The sequence below is a fragment of the Chenopodium quinoa genome, unplaced genomic scaffold (assembly GCF_001683475.1).
Source record: "Chenopodium quinoa cultivar QQ74 unplaced genomic scaffold, ASM168347v1, whole genome shotgun sequence".
NCBI classification, from domain to species: domain Eukaryota; kingdom Viridiplantae; phylum Streptophyta; class Magnoliopsida; order Caryophyllales; family Amaranthaceae; genus Chenopodium; species Chenopodium quinoa.
In genome coordinates, this window is record NW_018742630.1 from 1,483,674 (window position 1) to 1,499,454 (window position 15,781).

The window sequence follows — 15,781 nt, forward strand, 5'->3', positions numbered from 1 at the left end:
TCACCCCAGACCCACCCTAACACTACCCCCACCCACCACCGTTACCGTAACCCACCCCCACCCCACCACCGTTACCGTAACCCACCCCCACCCCACCAACGTCAACCCAGACCCACCCTAACACCACCCCCGCACCCACCATAATTACCGTAACCCACACCACCCCACCACCCACCGTAAATAAAAAAACCCAGACCCAAACCTTACCCCACCCCATCCACCACCGTCGCCGTAAATAATAAAAACCCAGACCCATACCCCACCCCACCTACCACCATCACCGTAACGTACCCCACCCCACCCCACCCACCACCGTCACTGTAAAAAAAAAAAAAAAAAAAAAAAACCAGACCCAACCCCAACCACACCCACCACCGTCACCGTAACACACCCCACCCCACCCCATACAAAAAATTCTAAAAAAAACCCAAACCCACCGTAACCCCACCCCACCCACCCCCACGAAACCCAACATCCTCGAAACCCCCCAACTCACTCTAATTGCTCACCCACCATAAAACTCCCTCCCTCCCTCGAAAAATCCTCCCTCCCCACCCACCCGAACCCAGTCTAACCGCCGCCGCACCCATCCTAACTCGGCCCCCTCCGTTGCCCACAACTTGAAAAAAATTAAAAAGAAAAACAGAAAATAAAAAAAGGAAGAACGAAAACACCTTATATATTAATCCTGAATTTGGCCTCGAATTTGGTTTTAAAAGGCCAAATTCGATCATGAAACAACTAGATCTAGAGTTTCGTGGTCGAATTTGACCATAAAAACCGTCGTGCGTGGTGCCGGTGGACGGAGACGGAGAAACGAGATGGAAGAAAAGAGAACATAGACGGAAGAAGGGAGAAGAAGGAAGAAGAAGAAAGGAAGAAGGAAGAGGAGATGAGAGAGAAAACGAGAGAGCAGTGAGCATATTAGCAGCCATGGCTTCAAAAAATTGATAATATTACAGAAGAGGATTAAGAAAACGAGAGAGAAATCAAAAAGAGTACTAAAGAGACGATGGTAAGAGTGATCTGATTGGTGGAAAAGAAAACACACGGATCGTGAATTGGAATGTGTGCGATGATAGGTCGTTAGATGACATGCAAATCAATGGCTGATATTTAATATAAGACGGTGACACGGATCATGGGATAATGGATTTGGATAGTATGTTTTTTTTTATTCATAGCTACGTACTAATAAAAATACTACTGTACTCTTAACTTTATGTAACTTATAAATTGTAAGAAACACAAATGTTTGGAAATTGAAATTGATTCAATATGACATATTTAATGTATATTAGTTATATGTATATCAGTATATGTAATAAATAATAATGTATGGTACGATTGGTATCATACTATCATTGGTATGTATAGATAATCGATAAATGTATCTGATTATTAAAACTTAAAACAGTTGATGATCGATCTAATTGAATACTTCTACTTCCCCACCTGTTTTCTTTAACTTGCAAGTTGCAACATATATATGTTGCAGCCTTGTAGGCACGTAATCTTAAAAGGTGATTAGAGAGGGTAAGACAACAAAGTAATTCAGCAATATAACTTTAACACCAAAATTATGGAATAGTTACAAACAATTGTCAATTATTACTTTATTAGACTAATGGGAAATTGAATAATCGTGATTTAATTAAACATCCAAATATAGTTCTGTAACATTAAATTATTAGTTTATTACAATATCAATTATCGATTTATCGTATTCAAAGTACCAATTCATCAAATCATGGTTATGACGCGATCTTTAAAACAATTAAAACAAGAAGCTGATAGCCTGATAATATTTGATAATGAAACAATAATACATTAATACCTTATAAATTTGTAATAGACTAATATTTAATAAACAACAACAAGACTATAACCAAATTTGAAACATAACACATTAACATGATATAGAATGAATGAGAATTTCTGTAATTCTATATAATCTGATATCTGAATCGATTTATCGTATTCAAAGTAGCAACTCATCAAAACATGGTCATGACACGATATCTAAAACAATCCAACAAGAAGCTGATAACCTAATAATATATATTTAATAATGAAACAATAATACATTAATACATTATAAATTTGTAATAGACTAATATGATAATATCGAATAAACAACAACAAGAGTATAACCAAACTTGAAACATAACATATTAACATGATATAGAATAATTGAATAAATGAAGATTTGTGTAATTGTATATAATCCGATGTCTGAAAATAAAGTGACGAAGTCCCAACTTTATATAAAACGAAAATAGATAACCGGTCAAAAATCTCTTAAAACCCAATTTCTAATCGATCCATTATTTTTTTCACCAACCTATGCCGACCCGCCAATGAAATGGAAATACTAGTCCCAACTTGATATAAAAAAAACGCGCTAACTGGTCAAAACCACTTTTTAGAACTCGATTTCAACCCGATCCAATTTAACCGATTACCAAACTAACCCGAACGATTTTAGCACCAAACCGAGTATAAACCGAACCGATATGAATCGAACTAGCATTAACCCGGGTAAACCCGCCCCTGAACCGACCCATTTCAAAATAATCCGTTCATGACCCGAACCGATATGAACCCGGACCGACGTTGACCCGGTAAAACCGCCCCTGAACCGATCCGTTTCAAACCGGTCAGATCATGACCCGAACCGTTTATAAACCGAACGGGCATTGACCCGGGTAAACCCGCCCCTGAACCGACCTGTTTCAAACCGACCCGATTATTAACCGAACTGTTTAAAAACCGAACCGGCATCGACCCGAGTAAATCCGCCCCTGAAGCGACCCGTTTCTAACCGATCTGATTATGACCCGAACTGTTTATAAATCGAACCGTTTATGACCCGAACCGAATTTAAATCGTACAAAAATAAACCGAAACCGAACCGACCTGTGACTAATCAAAACCGAACTGAACCGACCAGCCGTCTAAATGAAACCGTTTTAACCCGAACCGTTTCAAACCGAAACCGTTTCAAACTGAGGTCAAACCGAACTGCCAGACCGAAGTCCCACCCCTACTCATTCCCATAGGCTCTAAACTCCACAAGATACATTTGGATGTATGATAGACACGTACGTGAATTTGAGAATTGAAAAATCAACTTAAATACATGAGTTAAATGGGGAGAGGGGATTCCTAACCTGGGATAATCTTCTCAAAAACAACTCGGAAACCTTATTTGATCACTGACTGATAATTTAGAATCAAAAGCATGAAAAAATGGCAGAATTTGTTTAGTTAGAGACTATGAAGCGTCTATATATATGTTGCTGCCGTTGCATGACACGTTTCAATATACCCCTTTAAGGTTCCCTTTATGTTCTCACACGTTACTTTGCAGTTTGCACCAAATCACCAATATGAGTAATATGACAAATTAAGCCCCATATATTACATTTCACTGCACATCTTCTACTCCGATTGTTCTATCCATGAGCAAGACAAGTAAAGCTGGGTATGGGTCGAATGACCGGACTGGGCACGGGCCTTCCACAAGCCCGGCTCAGCTAGTCGGTGGGCCATAGGTTGTGCATATACAACATTTTCAACCGTTGGGCACTAGCACTATAAGCTAATCCGCTTATTTTTGACCAATTTGTTAATTACATGGCTCGTTGACATGACACGTGGACGTGGTCACATGACCGTCATGGGCCATTTGATTTTTTGCCCAATTTTAGAACAACTTTTTAAGTTAAGTGACACGAATTAAGTTATTTGATTACTGAAACATACAACACACTTAAGCCTATTTGTTGACAGGAGTGTAAGTCTTGATGATAATAATTGTTTATATTTCTCTCCTCATAAGTTTATAATATAATTTCGCAAAAGAATATCATTGCTCTACTTTTGTGACATATATCCTAAACCTAAAAAATCAGCATGTACCTCTATCAGGATTTTTGCAAATTCAATTAACTTTTTTTTTTCTTTCAATAAAAGTCGAGCCATAACATTATACTTTATACATAGTTCAACCTATCCTTTGCATTAGTTGAATTTCCAAGCAAAATAATGGGTTCACTCTTTCTAAGAAAGAGGTATAGATTATAGAATTATGTGTACGGAGCATATAGTATTGGAAAAGTCTTTCCTTTTTTGAGATGCATGCCCATAATATAATGCAATGGGCGGTAGGATATTCAAATTAATCTAAATATGGCGTGAGTTGTTTTGACAACCAACTTTCTATACTTGGTAATTTTCTAGGGATAAACCTTCTAATTTTAGAAAGTATCAAATAATTTATTTTTCTATTCTTCATATGATTTTAAATAAGGCATGAATGATGCAAGCTAAGCTAATTTAACGAACCTATCAAGATATTTTGAGTCTTTCATTGCTTCCTTGATGGGCAAACTAAAGAAGTGTTATTTTTATAGAAAATTGATCAAGATTTACCAAAGTTTTGGTTGATCTTGAGATTGCCAAAAAGTAGTGAGAAAAAGAAAAACAAATATAGAATAATTATGATGATGTATAGGAGAATTTTAATTATTTTTACTTTTTTATGTACACGAGGTTAAACAGGCTATCATTTGAACGTCTAATACGATCTCAAATTTCATATTAGTTACTTGCAATTCAAAAAGTATTTCATTTTGCTTTAGTCAGCATTGGTTTCTAATAATAGGATATTGTTTTGGCTTTTAGCCCAAAGTAACCAAAGGTCTAATCCTACACTATAATCTAGATTACACAAGAGAATAGTCCAAATATATATATATATATATATATATATATATAAAAAAAAAAATAATTATCCTCATTTTTCTTCCTTCATTATTAAGAGCAAGCTAGTGCTCTATCAAATTAGTCCCAACAAACTTACATGGAGAGCCCATCTTTTGATAGAGTATATAAAACAGATTATGAGTTTCAACCATCAACTTAAACTTTTGGTTGAGTGATTCCTTTAACATGCTATTAGAGCCAATGTGATACTGAGGTCATGGACTTGAATCTCATCAACCACCCCATTCTTACAAAGTGTTGTTTGTCGAATAAAATTAATGGACCTTTATTAAACTAATAAAAGGATATATTGGTAAAATTGAATAATCGGCTAAATTGGATTGTGAATTTGTGACTCTAGCTCATCAATGGCACCAAGCATACCCTAGGGTTTGACTTTAATATGGAATTGTATTCTATAGATTATAGATAGAATATTCATTCAATCAGCAACAAGGTCATTTGGGTAGCTTAATTAAGCTTTACTAGTTTTTGGGGCCCGTTCTACGCACGGGACGTTTGTAAGTTATTATTATGCTACAAAAAGTATTTACGAAAATAACTTTTACAATCTTATAACATTTAACATGCATGGTAGCTATATAAAATCAAATAATTGAAGACCAAATGCTTGTTATAAATTTACATTTTACATCAAATATGAAATTAAAATCTATTTCTAAAAGAGAACATTTAGTATCTTGAAAGTATGCAAGGTCTTATGATATGCAAGCAATGCCATACAGTATCGGTATTCAGAATATTCTCACACCCTTTCCTTTTCTTGCCATTCAACTTTTCCTTCTTTGAGATTAAATTTATCTCCTTTCAATCACCATCTTCATCATAACACATATTTTGCACAACATTTTTAGAGATATTTTTATGTCAATTTTATTAGGGGAATTTAGATCATGTAAAAAAATGCTTAATTAGAAATTTATATTAGGAGAGAAATATGGGTAAATGATAAAGGGTCAATGAATTAAATAACACTGCACATTCAATTAAATTGAACAAGTTCAGAGGCGCACGCAATGCGTGCACGATTATCCTCCCTACTCTTAATACTTCGTACATAAAGTTATCTTTATACTTTACTTATTTACATAAATGGCATATTGATATAATTTATTACTCCGTATTTTTTATGATTAGTAGATGTAAAAATCCATTTAAGGGATGAGCTAAAAAAGAAAACCATGCAAAAAAAATCCTACTCCGTCCGTCCCTAAAAGTTCAACTTTTATGGCCAAAATTTTAGCCCAAAAGATCATCCCATTTGCAATATAATAACCTTCAATTTGCAACAATATTTGTGCAAAATTAACTTTCCCATGTAAAATTTTGTGTTTCCATGTACTTTATTACTTTCTCTCTTTACTTTTTTGCAAATCCCATGTAAACTCATATTTTCAATGCACTTTTACTACTTCTTATTTAACTTTCTTAATATCCGTGAAAATTTCCCATAAGGGTCGATCTTTTAGGGACGGAGGGAGTAGATTTTACTTTTACATGTAGTTAAATATTTTTTTAAGCATTACACGGGCTTAAATAACTTTCACTGTATTTATGTATCATTTAAATCTTACATACTTATAAAATAAGTTTCAATATATTTCTATCATTTAAATTAAACATTCTTGTAAAGTATGTGCACAATATAAATATTCGTACTACTAATTAAATTATACTACTAACTTTTAAAACACCAAGTGTGAAATTTATATCACTAAATAACTACCATGAGAGGAGTTGTCATTGTAAATTTATGGACCAGTTAAAAATGAAAGTTATTTTTTAAGATTAAACTTTAAATAAATTTTAAATTTTTATTAATTATAATAAATTTTTTGAAGAGGGGTAAAATGGTCCACTCAAAAATTCCCAACCAAAAACACCTCTTCTCTTTATATATTACATAGATTTGAAAGATGGAGGGAGAAGAGGAAAAGATTGGTTGAATTTAAGAGGAGGTTACAAAATTATTAAACGTATTACGTAAGTGGGGGAAAATGGAAAAGTTCTACAATAACTAATGACATATAAAGAAGGCCAATAAAAGAAAAGAATTAAAAAGAAAGTAAAAGTAAAGGACACATGGCAAAGTATTATAACAAAATGTAGAAATAATGGAGGACATGTGGAAAATGGGGTTTGTGTTTTTAAATACTAAGTATAGATATAGATTAGTTTCTAATTTAAAATAAATAAATAAAATAAAATTGGCAACAGACGAACAATATCAAATCACTCAGCTACAACAAACATTTAAAAAAAAAAATAGAGTGACAATAAATAATATTGTACATCTGTAATAAAATTGTTCTTGAATAATTAAAAGTTACCCTATAATATATAAAAATTACCCCATATAAACAATATAATTGTTAGAAGGTATGTGTTAAAGGTACTTTCTTTCAATGAGTATAAATCAAACACCTTTAATTATGACTTTAATACTTAGGAAACGACACCTAAAGAATTTTCTCTAAATTGGTGAATATGCAGCATAAACAAATTAAAGATGCGTAAATATTAAAAGATAAGAAAATAATAAGGTAAGATGATATATAGTCTAATATCATATCATATCACTATTAAATAAAGTCGGATCTCCCAGCTAAGCCATGAGACAACGACACTTGGCATATCATTGCGGTTTTCCGCCAAATGTCGCGCTACGTAAGCAATAAATAGTTATTATTGTGACACATATGATGATTAGTAAGCGACTTTTGGATATATTTTATAAGATAAAAATATTGTATAGAGTTTTATTATCGATATATTTTTAATATTTCATATATACAAAATTTATCACAATTTTTAATAAATATCCTATAACTTGGTTCTGTGTCCATCATAAAATCCGTTAAATATTCTATAAATTGGTTCTATTTCCATCGAAAAATTATTTTAAAAAGTTCTTTAAAATAAAATCCATTTATAATATATTTAATTTATTTTTTTAAAAAATAGAGAATAAGTAAAAATAAGTTTTACTTAGTAAAAATACTTTCAGTTTAGTAAAAATAATTTAAGTTCAATAAAAATAATTTTAAGTCAATAATAAAATAGACATCTATTTACAAAGAAAACTACAAAAAAATACACTATTATATAAATAAGCGGATAATATCGTATGTCTAAATATCCTACATTATCAAAAGTGATTATATGACTGTATATAACACTCAAGCCAAAAAAATTTACCCTAAAATTTTATCAACCATCTGGGCATCGCCCAGACACAAAACTAGTAACTAATATATAAAGCTAAACTTTTAGCTATTCCATAAGACAGAGACACTTGGCGTTACAACTTTTCGCCAAGTGTCGCGCCAAGTAGACAATAATTAATTATTAGTATGACACATATGATTTATTTGGATGTACTTTTGTGGGATAAAAAAATTGGATACATTTAGATAAGTTTTTTAGGATAAAAAAAGTTAATTTAGGTTTTTAGTTTTCAATAAATTTGGATAGATTTTTAGGATAAAATTGTTGGTTTAGAAAATTATTTTCGATAAAATTCCAATTTATATGTGCAAATTGAATAATAATTTTCAATAATTATCCTATAAATTTAATGTTTTCATATCATAATATTGGTTTTTCAAATACTTCAAAAAAAAATCCATACATGATATATCTAAATAAGTGACATAAAACATATTCCAGTCATCATTAAATATATATAAAGTTGTATGATGATTAATCAAGTCACGATACAACACTTAAGTCGTACAATTAGCCTAGAAACAAGATATGGCATTCCAACTTTTTGTAAGTGTTGTACGTGCCGGTAATAACTAACCATGAGTGCTTGGCTATGAGAGATTTGAGGCAAAAAGAAGGTTTCATGCAAATAGGGTTTATAATTTGAATGTTAGTTTTTTTAGCAAAGCTAGGTATAATTTGTGAGTTAGAGGAGCCCGAACCCCGAAGTTTCAAAAGCAGCAACACCGCTTCCACGCGGCAAGAAACTACTCGCCGAAACGTTCACGACATATCGGCCCAAGGGAGGTGAGCATCCATAGCTGCTTCACTTACCCTGACGGAACTAATCCCTACCCCGCATGGTCCCATCCGAGGACAAAAACCACTTCCGCCACTCACAAGGGAGGAAGCGAGGTCCCAACGGCTGAGACCAAGGGAAAGGTCGTGATGGTTCCCTCCAATTCCCCATTCCAAAGATGGATTCTGGAAGAAAGAGTGCCGACGGTGAAAATCCCGGCACACATTATGTATGATGGTACTTCTGACCAGAAGGACCATATTGCCTCTTACGAGGAGCATATGTACTTGAACCCAGGTCCGAACCAACCTGGTGTAAATATTTTCCGACCACTCTAAAAGGTGTTGCACAATCGTGGATCACCAAAGGAGTGAAGGAAGGCTCTATAACTGGTTGGGAAGACCTCTCTAATTCTCTCCAATAAACCGCCGAGAGAAAACAACTACACAACTCATGAGCCTGCAGCAAGGGGAGGATGAAAGCCTTCGAGATTACCTAACTCGCTTCAACAACGAGTCCTCTAGAATCACAAGTCTGGACCAAGGGCTGACCGTTTTCGCGTTGTAGAGCGGGCTGTAAGTTGGCAAATTCCTTGACTTCATGGTCATGCACACCTCGCAGACCTTGGAAAAAGCCCTCGATGCTTCGGATAAGTACATCCGAGCTGAAGAATGGAACAAGAACAAGTCCTAATCTCAAACTGGGACTGGTAAGGCAAAAGGACAGTAGTTCGAAGGCCAGGGCCAGAAGAAAGGGAAGGCGAAAGCCTCAGAACCATCCTCGGCTACTGAGCCGAAGAAAGAAAAGACCCCATTCGTAGGGAAATACGAATACTACAATCCTCTCGCCCTACCGCGTGCTAAAATCTACAACATAACGAAGATCGAGGAGAAGTGGAAAAAGCCGAGGCCACTACCATTGTGGCATCAAAACAAAAATAAAGAAAAATGGTGTGAGTTCCATGAATCTCCTGGACATCACACCGAGGACTGTATCCAGCTGAGAGATCAGATCGAGGATATGGTCCGAAAGGGGTATTTGAAAAAAATATCTCGCGGACCGCCGCGAAGAGGAAAAAGCCGAGCAAGACTCTCGGCAGCAACTAAACTTCAGCCGATAGAAGGACAAGCCGCAGGATAAGGAGAATCCTAACATTATTCTCCGGGGGAACGAGCTCTAGCAATGCTCGAAAGCGCCACTTGAGGGGTCTGACCCATCAAGTCAACCACGCTTCCATTTGAGGTCCAAAGTCTCCGGTGCCAAACATCTATTCATAGCCGTAGATTGCCGGGGGGTGGCATACCCCATGATGACCTGATGGTAATCATCACGGGGATCGTAAACCACAATTTCTGGCGAACCCTCATCGACGGTGGTGGCGGGGCAAACATCCTGTTTCAGGATGCTTTTGACCAGCTCAAGCTGCAGTCTAAGGACCTGAGTCCGGTACCCTACCCGGTATCTCGATTCAATGGTTCTGCAACATATCCAGATGGGAAGATCACTCTTCCCGTCACCATAGGCAGGGATCGAGCAGCTCAGAACGTGATGGCCGAATTTTTGGTCATGGATGTTCCATCTGTCTACAATGTGATCATGGGGAGACCTATGATTCACCAGATTCAAGGGGTGGTCTCCACATATCATCAGATGATGATATACGTGTCCGACAAAGGCCACTCCGAAAGAATTCAGGGGAGCCAAGAGGCTGCCCGAAAGTGTAACTATTTCAGGTCATCCAAAGAACGTCGTGAAGACAAGGATGATGAGGAGAAAGAAAGAGAAAAGGATCGAAGCACCAAGAAGTAGAAAGGCTTAAGTGCTTCGGCCCAAGGGACCCCCTCCCAAGAAATATCAAAGGGGAAAGGAAAGGCTGGCTCTTCATCCGAAGCAAAAGTTCGAAAGGCCAACCGAAGTCTGGGAAGCTTGCCGTGACAGCAGGTCGGATTGTGAAGAGTCCAGTTTCAAAGCAATGGAGCTGGACCAGCAAACTGAATTAATCGAGTTGACCGAAGGGGACTCAGAAAAATGCGTCAGCATCGAGCTCGGACTTGATCCGAACATCCGAGTTAAACTCATCCAACTCCTTTGAGACAACCGAGATGTGTTCGCTTTCTCAACCGCTAATATTCCTGGGATTGATCCGAACCTCATCTCTCATAAGCTGAATCACTACTAGAAAACACCTTATTTACGACGGAAAATATCTGTAAAAAAAACCTTCTAAATCTGTCGGAAAATGCAGTTTTCGACGGAAATCCGTCGGAACACGTTGTCGGAATTCACTTCGTAGGAATTTTGGCTAACACTGGAGATTTTCCGTCGCAAATTATCATACCAACGGAATTTCCGACGGATTTTAAATTGTCGGAGCCAATGTTTGACCTGAATGGGAAGTCCGTCGCAAGCTTCCGACGGACTGCATTCCGTCGGAAAGTTTCTCAGCTTTTGACGGATTATTCCGTCGGAACCGTCCAACTGGGAAGCTAAGCTCCTTCCGACGGATATTTCCGTAGGAAGAAGGCAACTTTCCTACGGAAATTTCCGTCGCAACCTTCCTACGGACATATTTCCGTCGCAACATACCGACGGAAAAGTCCACCGGAAACTTATACCCATTGCGACGTATTTTAATTCCGTAGGAACTTTGCGACGGAAATAATGACAGAACTATTTCGAGTTTGACTATTTTCCAATGGCACATTGCTACCCTTTGATACCTGTACTTCCTACTTCTGATATTAATGACAGAATAAAATTAATGGTTTTTGTGCAAAAATAACTATATATATATATATATATATATATATATATATATATATATATATATATATATATACTAATTCCAATCTGTACAGCCAAGTAGTGTAATCTAAAATTAGTACTAATAAACACTATGTTAATTAAAGCTAAGCAACTGCGGGAGTGCCCTAGCCTGCTCCACCACTACCCGGGTCGTCGTCCCTGGGATCTCGAAATGGAGGTCGCACGGTGGAACAAGGGTCATTGTGGTAACGACTCATCATCCTCTCTTCCAACCTCTTCCCCATTTCTTTCATTTGGGCTCTTCTCCATTTCCAGTTCTATTTCTTCCCGAAGAGCCTGCACCCTGGTTTCCATCTGATCCTGCATCCGAGAAACAACAGAGGGCGTGTACTGCATGGAAGATGTGGAAAGTCGACCCATCTGGCTGCCATAGTAAAGGTCAGCACTTCCGCCAAGTCCCTTCACACGTCCTTTTTTGTTCCGACCACCCACTGTCTCCCAATACAGCTCATTTGGACTTTTCTGAGTCCTTTGAGTGCTAGCCTCCTCAACCCTTTTTCGGTAGGCCTCCTACAAGATAAACATATGAAAAGGAACAAATGAGTTAGTAAGTTATATAAATAAGCTTTGGGTACCATATTCATGAAAAAATAAACCAAGTAACATGACATAGGTGACTTCTACTTAGCCCAATTACTTCATTTCTTAGGAAATGAGCTATTTTTTTTCTCATTCCATATCAATTAAACATAGTTTTAGGTATAAAGTGCTTGAAATGCCAAAAAAAAAAACAAAGTAACAAAGTTTTACGTACAATATTGATGAAAAACGCACCAAGTATGGCCTAAGTGACTTCTATGTTGCCCATTTTCTCTATTTCTTTGCTAATGTTCTCATTTATGATCCAAACATGTCAAATGTACATAGTTTTAGGTGTCTAGGGCTTTAAATGCCAAAAAAAAAACAACACATTAAGTTTTGGGAGCCATATTGATGAAAAACGCACCAAGTATGGCCTAAGTGACTTCTATGTTGCCCATTCTAAATATTTATTAGCTAATGTTCTCATTTCTTATCCAAACATTTCAAATGTACATAGTTTAATGGGTACATTCCTTGAAATCACAAAAAACAAAAAGTCCCTAAGGTTCGGGGCGCATTTGGAGCCAAATTGAACCAACTATGGCCTATATGACCTATTCTTTGCCCATTTTCTTCATTTTTGACCAAATGAAATTTTTCTTTCTCTAAACATGTCAATTATGGTCATTATAAGGGGTACATGCCTTGAAATCACAAAAAACAACAAGTCCCTAAGGTTCGGAACGCATTTAGAGCGAAATTGAACCAACTATGGCCTATATGACCTATTATTTGCCCATTTTCTTCATTTTTGACCAAATGAACTATTTCCTTCCCTAAACAAGTCAATTATGGTTATTCTAAGGGTTAAATGCCTTGAAATCACAAAAAAAAAAAAACAAGTCCCTAAGGTTCGGGACGCATTTGGAGCGAAATTGAACCAACTATGGCCTATATGACCTATTCTTTGCCCATTTTCTTCCTTTTCGACCAAATGGACTATTTATTTCTCTAAACACGTCAATTATGGTTATTCTAAGGAGTACATGGCTTGAAATCACAAAAAATAACAAGTCGCTAAGGTTCGGGACGCATTTGGAGCAAAATTGAACCAACTATGGCCTATATGACCTATTCTTTGCCCATTTTCTTCATTTTCGAATAAATGAACTATTTCTTTCTCTAAACATGTCAATTATGGTTATTCTAAGGGGTACATGCCTTGAAATCACAAAAAACAACAAGTCCCTAAGTTTTCAGTACCATATTCATGAATAATAAACCAATGAACTAAGTTTAGGGAATTTGTTACCGCAATTTCCTGAGCTGTGGGGTTTACTTCCACTGTGCCTTTCCCAGGCTGCTCCTTGAAGTGTGTCTTCAGAAACAACTCAGGAGCTGTTGGAATCTGGCCCTTGTTCTTTGCCGCCTTTGATACAAAAAAATAGGAATAAACGTTAAACAAGTCACACCCTTGTTACATTGAAATACACAAAAATGCCTTCTAATATAAGATCTTTTTAAATAAACTTACCATTCTTTTTGCATGTTGGGTCGCTGACGACGAACCCTAAAAGTGGGTCCCTCGGACGGGAATTTCCATATCTAAATCAATACACAAAACTAAATCAATACAATATCTAAAAACATGTATTAACCAAGACCCAAAAATATCATACGCTGAACAAGTTCCACCAGTGTTCCTTCGTAGCTGTAGGAACTTCTCCAAAGTTCCTCCAAGGGGCTCGGTAGTATCTAGTGATCGTACCGGATACCGCACTCCGAACCTTAGGATCATCAAACCTATAACAAACGGGAAACAACAATGTTAAACAAGTTCGAGAATAGTAATATAAGCCTTGTATCTCATCATCCATATCATGATATGTACGTACCACAGCGTAGTAGGGTCCAAAAACGGGAGCTGTGACTCATCCTGTGACTCGTCCTGTGACTCATCCCGTGGCCCATCTTCTGGAGGAGTGGATGGACCCGTTTGATCCTCACCCAAATCAATGGCCTCCGCATCGAACATCTCCTCATCCTATTCGTCGGTGAAAAGGGCGCGGGCGGTCATTTTCTCTTTCCCCTTTACTTTATTCGACGATTGCCCACTATTTCCACCCGCCATGACTACCTGAATCAGATGTTAGTAAAATGACAAGATATTATAAATAACAAGTGCAGTGCAACGTAATATGGCTTTTATACAAACACTGAAAAGTTTTACATAAGCCTAATTAATAGTTTGATTTTATAATAAGAAGCATACTTTTATAGGAGATTAACATATTCTCCTACTCAGTACTCTCATCACTACTTTCACTACTAGATTCATCACTACTATCATCTAATACTACATCGATGTCATCATCATCGTCACTATCACTAGAGCCGATACTAGATTCATCGTCTTCATCACTTGAGATCACAAAGCCAATGTCATCGTCTTCATCATCATCATCCCTGGCGTAGTCTGGAATGTCATCCGGTGGGCAAAGCGTTGCATGTACTGTTGGGGATGGTGATTGCAGAAACTCTAAGTCCACCGGAGCATCAACACTGACCGTGCTTGTGTTTTAAACACAGGCCACCATTGAACATGGTCTCGTTTCAGGCTAGGGTATGATGCGTAGTACACTTGAGCCACTTGGTAAGATAAGACAAATGGATCATATTTGGGGTATTTCTTAGTATGATTTAATTCGATTAGCTTGTATTGTTCGTGTATGTTCATTCCCCTACCACAATCCATCCAATTGCACTTAAACAAAATTGTCTTGTATTGTCTCTTGGGTCCCGTGTAGACAAGTTCAATTATGTCGTCTAAAATGCCGAAGTACTCTCCGCCATCCTCACTTGATACACACACACCATAATTCATGGTGGATTTGTGCTTTCCATGGGCATGTGTATGGAAATTAAATCCACCTACAAAAATCTGGCCCCAAGTACGAACTCGCTTGAAGGGACACATGGACAACACTCGCAGGACATCCGAATTTGGCTTCTCTTCGACCACCTATAAAGTGGTTGAATATCAACATCACGGTTCTTGAATTCAATGAATTGAAATGCAAGATGTAAAATACAGAATTATTTCACGGTTACACCGCGTATATCACCTTGTGATGAAACCAATTAGAAAATTCAGCTTCGAAGTTCTCCATGACTTCTTCTTTACGCAGGAAAGGTCGAGTACTAAGAATGTAGTCCTCAAACTTCCTACGAGGCCAAACACACAATGTAAATCTACAAAGTCATCATTGTAAATGATCGTAAATACGAATACACTGAATACCTAGGCCTAATATACCTTTTGTATTCACCAAGAATGCCGGTGTTTCGTAACACGAACAAATGTGCACACTCGAGTTCTTTGTCATCTAAGAACCGAGTTCTACCCTCATTTGTCACACGACCACTATCCTCTTTGAACAACTCTAGTATTTCAGCGTCGTCCAATGTGGACTTAACGTCGGCATTCACATTTCGACCAAGATCTCGAGTTTTAGTGTCTACAGTCGACTGAAAGTAATTAGAGCAGAAGTTTGCTATCTCTTCAGTGAGATAAGAATTGCATATGGACCCTTCAACTCGAGCCTTGTTCCCAATTTTCCGTTTTAAATGATTGAG

General features: G+C 36.9%; 1 protein-coding gene across 1 annotated transcript; it reads left to right on the plus strand.

Annotated features, from left to right (window-relative positions):
- Positions 1 to 10,114: 10,114 nt before the first annotated feature.
- LOC110721757 lies at positions 10,115 to 10,606 on the plus strand. Its single transcript, XM_021900946.1, has one exon. It carries the CDS (start codon positions 10,115 to 10,117, stop codon positions 10,604 to 10,606), a length of 492 nt encoding a protein of 163 aa, XP_021756638.1.
- Positions 10,607 to 15,781: the final 5,175 nt, after the last annotated feature.

Coding starts and splice junctions, on each gene's coding strand:
- LOC110721757 (XM_021900946.1), top strand. CDS start 10,115: ATGGTAATCATCACGGGGATCGTAAACCACAATTTCTGGCGAACCCTC.